Source organism: Octopus bimaculoides, chromosome 7 (assembly GCF_001194135.2).
Source record: "Octopus bimaculoides isolate UCB-OBI-ISO-001 chromosome 7, ASM119413v2, whole genome shotgun sequence".
Lineage (NCBI taxonomy): Eukaryota > Metazoa > Mollusca > Cephalopoda > Octopoda > Octopodidae > Octopus > Octopus bimaculoides.
The window spans coordinates 85,172,682-85,180,373 of NC_068987.1; the positions used below are offsets into that span (position 1 = coordinate 85,172,682).

Here is a 7,692-nt window from a genome sequence, read left to right on the forward strand (position 1 = left end):
ATATATACACATTCACACATTTTCCGTATTTATGTGTTTATGTTCTTATATACATCCAATTTATGTATAGCTATTAAACAAGTTACATCTGCATACACTCCCACCTCTATATGCACGCATAAATTCATTCCACTGTCAATATACATACATAAATTCATATATATACACACACTTGTATATATGCATATATATATATATATATGTCTACGTATATATGTGTATGTATATATATATGAATATATATATACATATGCCTACACATATATATATACATACATAAGCAAACGTATATGACTATTTCTCTCTCTCTCCCTCACTCTCTATCCATGTGAATGTGTGTATATGTTGTGCGTGTATGATTTCATATACATTTATTTACATGCTTCTGTTTGTCTGTGTTTTGTATGTATATTTTGTTTCACCTTTTTTTAAAAAAAAATACAAATTAACGTATTTTGAGAAAAAATATTAGAATATAATTAAAAGTGCATTCATGCATTTTAAGCGCAAACGTTATTAAACACGTATTAATGAAAATTAACTGCTTCGGTATATGCACAAATGGCTTATTAATTTACATTTTACACTCAGGGCCACTCGAAATCTCGATTGACCATTTTATAAAACTTTGAATTAAATGGCCGATAGAAGTCTCGTAGTCTTTGTATTACACTAGGGTCTATTGTTGGGTGTTGTCTCCCTTTTGTTTTCCCTAAACAATGTGGGTGGCCACTGCCTTCAGGTTTTTTCAGACAAGGGAATCCTTTAGTTTCATTAAAGAAGAAATGTTTTTCATTTATTATTCGCTTCAGACCCAGAAAATCTTGTAATAAAGCCATCTCACCAGCTGGGTCACTGATCAACTTCTCTCCACTTACAAAATGCATTTGTTGAAGTGGAAAATATTTAAGCCAGAGCTCAAGGTGTTTGGCATATACACCAATTCGAATGGCACCCCATGATGTGTCGACTATCCTCGAGCTGTTATTAACGAAAACCATTTGTTCGAATTGCCGAACTGATCGTCTCTTTGTCATAGTTTGTGTATAATCCGAGATGGCTCGTGTGACAGGGTCACGCACTACAACGATTAGTTTCACCTGCTTAGACATATTATAGATTCTTTGTGGTACATCACGCGTTATGAAATAACTCGGCGTTTTCTCCATCGAAATTTGTCCTTCAATTGTCAAGGGCATCTTACTCCTGCAAAGAAACGAAAAGTCAAAATAAGTAAATGAATAAATATTCAAGTAACAAAAATATGTAATTCATGAAAAATATTCATTAAAAAAATAATGGGAATAAATAAAGTCTCTTTATTGTCATTAATAACCTGCAGGAGAGAATGGATGTTACTGATGAGATTTTGACAAACCTAAATGATCCACTGAATGACCAAAAATTAAGCAAATGATCCATTAAATAGTTAACCAATTAATGATTAATGAATAATAAAGAAATGAAATAGAACCAATGCTTGTGTTTATTATTTGCGTAATATTCCATCGTCTGTGTGTATTTATAGATATATATGTATGTGTGCTCACACACACATACACACACAGACACACACACACACACACACACACACACACACACACACACACACAAACATGGTGCGGTGTCACCCAGTTTTCGTCCTCCGAATTCACTCACAAGGCATTGGTCACTTGTGAAAAACACTTACTCAACGTGTTTGCTACTAGATCCTCGGGTCAACAATGCTTTGCGAGTGAATATAGTAAGCAGAAAAATAGAATTATTAAGAACTTTCTAGACAGTGTTGATTTTAATGATTGCTTTCTTTTAGTAACAGTTACATATGCCAAACTAATTACGAAGCAGCTTTATTACAGTTTAGATCTAATTCAAGGACTATGTCGGTGGCATTCAAAATAACGATAACAGGGAGAAAGGAGCAGAGTTAGTCAAGAATCCGTTCAGTTAGCTACTTTCTTAACTATTTGCTAGTTTCGTCTTGATGGTGTTGGTAATGGTTACGAAAAAGAGGAGGTGCATACTGAAACGAATGATAATGAGGATAATGATGTTGAGGATAATTATAATAATGATAATGATGACAATAATATCAAATATGTCAATAATAATAATAATAATAATAATAATAATAATAATAATAATAATAATAATAATGATAATAATAAAAATAATAATAATAATAAAAATAATAATAATAATAATAATAATAATAATAATAATAACAATCGTCATTATTATTATTATTTTAATTATGACAAGGTAAGGGAATAAGAAGACAGCAATGATAATTATGAATTTCAACACACTTCAGGGTAAATGAGGAAGAAGAAGAAGAAGAAGAAGAAGAAGAAGAAGAAGAAGAAGAAGAAGAAGAAGAAGAAGAAATGTGAAAGGGGGAAAGTCATAACAGAAGCAGCCACAATGTGTATATCAACCTGAGAATTTATGATAATATCAACAACAATGACAATAGTAATGGTTGTTGTTGTTGCTGTTGTTGTTGTTGTTGTTGTTGTTGTTGTGGTTGTGGTGGTGGTGGTGGTGATTGCCGTGGTGATAGTGTTAAAATGGGGAACTGCCGAAGATAAAAAGGTTTCTGAATAGATATAGAGAAAAAGAAGTAGGACAACCGGTGCAAACCGGTGCAGCGAAAGCAAGCAACAGCAACAAAAATAAACTAAATATAATCTCAACAACCACAATAATAATAATAATAATAATAATAATAATAATAATAATAATAATGATGATGATGATGATGATGATGCTGATGATGATGATGATGATGATGGTGGTGGTGGTCGAGAAGGAATATGAGGGAGAAAAGGGAGATAATAAAAGAGAAAAATGTAAACAATGAAAAAAAAGAAAAGAAAAAAGTTGTAGAAAGGAGAGAAAGAAAAGAAAAGAAAAAAAAAGAAAGATGGCGGTAAGGAATGTGCATGGAACATTTTGGGAAGAAAATGAAGAGGCCAGAGAGAAAATGTGGAAAAATGGCGGACGGTAAAATCAGAGAAAGTGTCTGTGTGTATCTGGCTATTTGGTGCTGTGGCATGGAGTGGTATGGCGAGTTTTTGCCCACGAACGAAGGAAGTAACTAACAACACCATCAGCAACAACAACAACATTGATAATAACTTCCAATCCCACTACAAGCATCGCCGCCACCAGCACTAACACCACTACCGCCATCACCGCTTCTACAGCCACAAATGTATGAAAGTACTAAAATAGACAACATAAAAGCAACGAAACGAAACAACAAAATTATTTCACTGCAGGATATGGAATAATAGCGTACGGCTCTCTTCGCCAGTAATAATGTTGCTAGTACAGCAATTAAGAACGCCACCAGCGATAGCTGGAGCTTTTAACGAATGTTTTCAAACACTCATCCAAAATGACGTTTACCGCAGCCATAACACCGACCGACATTGCTAGACAACCATCTTCTGCCAAGCCTTTTGTCGTGTCTTCCTGCTCGTTGCTTTAAAATCCCACGCCTTTCATTCTTTCATTCTTTTTCTTATAAAATTTCATTGTTGTCTTCTGCTCATTTTTTCTTCTTTCTTTTTTTTTTCAGTTTATATGTCTTTCATTTTTATATGTTTGTTTTGCGTTTTGTTATTTTCTTTCATTTATTTATTTATTTATTTATATATTTATTTATTTATTTGCTTTCGACATTTTATTACATTTTATTGTTATTAATGTTATTTTCATTACGTTCTTATATTTCATGTGTGTGTGTGTGTGTGTGTGTGTGTGTAGCATGTTCGTTATATATATATAAATACATGCATTTATATAATTATATATATTCACATATAGCATGCACATATACATACATACACACACAAATACACACTCACACACATACACATATATACATATACACATACACAAAGATATATATACAAATGTGTGTGTGTGTGTGTATTTGCGTCTGTGTGTATTATATATCTGTATAAAATTAGATTCTCTCTTTCATACTCACACACACACACACACACACACACGTAAATACGCGTGTGCACGCACACACATACAAACAAACAAACGTCTGTGTATCTTGGAGTATATTTGGAGTAAATTTTCTCAATTTTTCATATTCTTAATCCATCATATTCAAATAATTTCGATAGTGGCTCTCAGAAGATATTTTTCATAATATTTTCCGTTCTTATTTAAGAACAGATCGACAGATGAATGAAAGGAAAAATCGATAACAATGTCTGACATTTTATTATAACATCAATATAATTCAATATTTATCTCTACTTTGAGATTCGAGCACTACTGTTTTCTCCACCTTATTTTGACCATATGCACTTGCACAAATGGATATCTTTTTTATATTTGACTTTTTTTAGCTAGGAACACAAATATGACGGAATATCGGTATCCACCATTCCTGAATTCGTCTCATTAGTCTATGACTTCCGTGTGTTTTAACACCCAGCATTATAAGGGAGTCGTCCCCCAAACGCTATGCACAGCGGAATCTGTAGAAGGTATAAAAAAAAAAGGCCTTTCAAGAACAGTAGTGGTTTATTGACTCGAACCCCTTGCGAGTCAACATGGGGGTCTCTTGATGACAATGTAAACTTCTTTTGATTAAGATACTTTTGGCCCGACGAATAGCTAACGGATTACTACTTCCGAGGTTCTTCTAGCTATGAAACATCTGCAGTGCGGTTACAGTTGGCATGTTCAATGAATTAATATTAAGATATGTGCCCGAGTTACTCCACTAACACGAGTGCTCTTAAAGTAGCAACACTCATGCATATTCCGCGTGATTATTCTGTAACAAAGCCGAATCAATTTCATTTCAGGTTCCGTTCAACAGTCGACAGTGGATGACACTTACCCTATGCGCTGGACTGTGAAAAAGGAACCGGATGCTTTTACGAAGAGAATTTTTGAGCCAGTCAGCAATAGCTCTCCTTACTTACACGCACATGTTTGTATCTGCAAATGCACGGAGGAACGCGTGCACATGTTGTGTCCAAATGGCAGATGTTACAAAAGCGTTACATAATACTCATGAAGCACAATGCTCGAAACTCATATATATATATATATATATATATATATATATATATATATATATATATATATATATATATATATATATATATATGTAGGTACGTACACTCACACATACACACACCACATACACACGCACACACACATACACATGTAGGTTACCGTTTACTTGTTTCAGTCGTTGGATTGCGTTCATGGTGGGGCACCACCTTGAAGAACTTAGTTGAACAAATCGATCCTGGTACCAATTTTTCTATGTCTGATATTTATTTCATTGCCCTCTTATGCCAAACCGTTACGTTACGGAGACGTAAACAAACTAACACCAGATATCAAGTGGTGGTGGAGGATAAACAGAAGCACAAAGTCTTACACACATACACGCACACATACATACACACACTCACTCACATACACACAAATATATGAGGGGCTTCCACACAGTTTCCTCTACCTAATTCACTCACAAAGGCATTTGTGAGCCCAGAGCTATACCAGGTAACACTTGCTCACAGTGCAGCACTGTGGGATTGAACCCAAAATCACGCGGGTGCAAAGACAGCTTCTTAAACACCCAGCCATGCCTACACTAGAATATATATATATATTTGAAGAAAGGAAGAGAAAGAGAAAGGGAGACAGAGAAAGAAACAGACTGTCAGACAGACAAAGACAGAAAATGACGTTCCTTAAAACTGCTCATTACAGTAACGACACCGCCAATAAATATAATATACAAACTCAATAATACCACCCGTTTTTCCCATCCAAAGTGTCACACAGTCACACAACCATTGCACTAACTACATTAACGATTAATGACAGTTTTAATAGGTCTCCAGGCACAACTGCTGCTGCGTTTATCTGAATCAAAGAAGCGGGGGAAAAGAAAATGGCTATAACGCTCAAGTTATAATAAACAGTGACAGAAATTAACACTTAACTGCAAATATTCGTGAAATTACGTTGATAAAGAAATCTCTTCCACAACGATGAGTCAGATCGGTGCAAAAATGGCCGATTATTGCTTGTGTTGTTTTGCTCATTGTTCTTATTATTGTTACTGTTTGCATTTTATAATGTACGCTGAATCTGTTGTAGTGGATGCAGTAGCAGCAGCAGTAGTAGTAGTGGTTGTTGTTGCTGTAGATTAATGGTCGTGGTGATGTTGATTATTATGTTAACATTATTGTGTTTGATAGAAGGACGGCTAGAATAGTTTGCTGGTAGAATCGTTTACGCGTCGGACAAAATGCCCAGCGACATTTCTTCCAGCTCTTTATGTTCTGAGTTCAAATTCCGCCAAGGTCAACTTTATCTGTCATACAATAAAGTAAAAGAAAGTACCATTTGAGTACTGAGCTCAATGTCATAGACTGCCCCTCCCCCAGAATTTCTGCCCTTGTAATTAGGAAGATTTATTGCGTTTTTTTTTTTTTTAATTGGCGAAGGAGAGGAATCATCATGTCTGAGAAATGCTTAGCGGGATTTCTCTCTGGTTCCTCAAATTCTTAGTTCAAATTCTGCAGAGGTCTTTACCTTCCCTCCTTTGGGGTCGATAAAATAAGTATCAGTTGGGCATTGAGATCGATGTAATCGACTAACATCCTTCTCTCTAAAATTCCTGGCTTTGAATCTTTGTGTTTCATTGGTCTGTGTTACGTTGTTGTTTTAATTTGACCCCATTTCAAATCTGTTGGATCACAACTACGATAAACAAACGTAACCATTCCATTCTTTTAAAAGTAATTCTAGATCAGCAGTTCTTTACACGGAAGGAAACCTCTAGGATTCCAGCAGCAAACTTAGGGATTCGAAAAAGAGAAATGTCTTTAACTGTAGAAAAGTTCTACTTGCCATCTGTTATGTTTTGGGAGAATCATTATACCAATAATAAACTCGAACCATTTAAATAGTTAACCAATTCACAAATTAATAATAAAAACTGAAAAAGAACCAAAATATGTGTTTGATATTGGCATAACAGCCCTCCCATGATATGACATTTACTACGACGATAATATTCATATCCCCATAGACTCAGGAGCATGAGATGCAAACGTACTGGTAATTATTTTGTGGAGGATGGGACAGTGGAAACGCTTTGAACATCCTCTTGAAAAACTGGATTTGCACCCCTCTATAAACAAATTTCGTTTCAGCACTTATCTACATCATTCGATATGAAATGGAAGGTTTCTACGAAGCATATCTCCCTAAATTACATACTTAGTTTCATAAAAATCAAAAATGAACTAGAAATTGGATTATGCTGTCTATGACAAATTGACTGAAACCTATACGAAAGACGTTGAAACAGTTGTGAACAAAAGTCATAAAGAGACAACTCAAACAGAGCTGCCTTTTATATATATATATATTTATATATATAATAATAATAATAATAATAATAATAATAATAATAATAATAATAATAATAATAATAATAATAATAATAATAATAATGATAATGATAATAATAATAATAATAATAATGATAATACTAATAATAATAATAATAAGAAGAAGAAGAATAGTAATATTGGAGATAAAATCCAAATTTACAGGTAAAAACTCAATTAAATTCAATTTATCAAAACTTAAAATTAAATTAAGTTTCAAAATATATGATATATA

At 33.8% G+C, this 7,692-nt stretch overlaps 1 protein-coding gene across 1 annotated transcript in view; it reads right to left on the bottom strand.

Annotated features, from left to right (window-relative positions):
• Window positions 1-18: 18 nt before the first annotated feature.
• The window catches only part of LOC106876039 (putative uncharacterized protein DDB_G0277255), a 175,271-nt gene continuing 167,597 nt past the window's right edge, over window positions 19-7,692 (bottom strand). Inside the window, exon 2 of the mRNA XM_014924421.2 lies at window positions 19-1,206. Within this exon, the coding sequence (XP_014779907.2) occupies window positions 588-1,206 (619 nt within the window). The 3' untranslated portion in view covers window positions 19-587. The remainder of the gene's footprint in view (window positions 1,207-7,692) is intronic.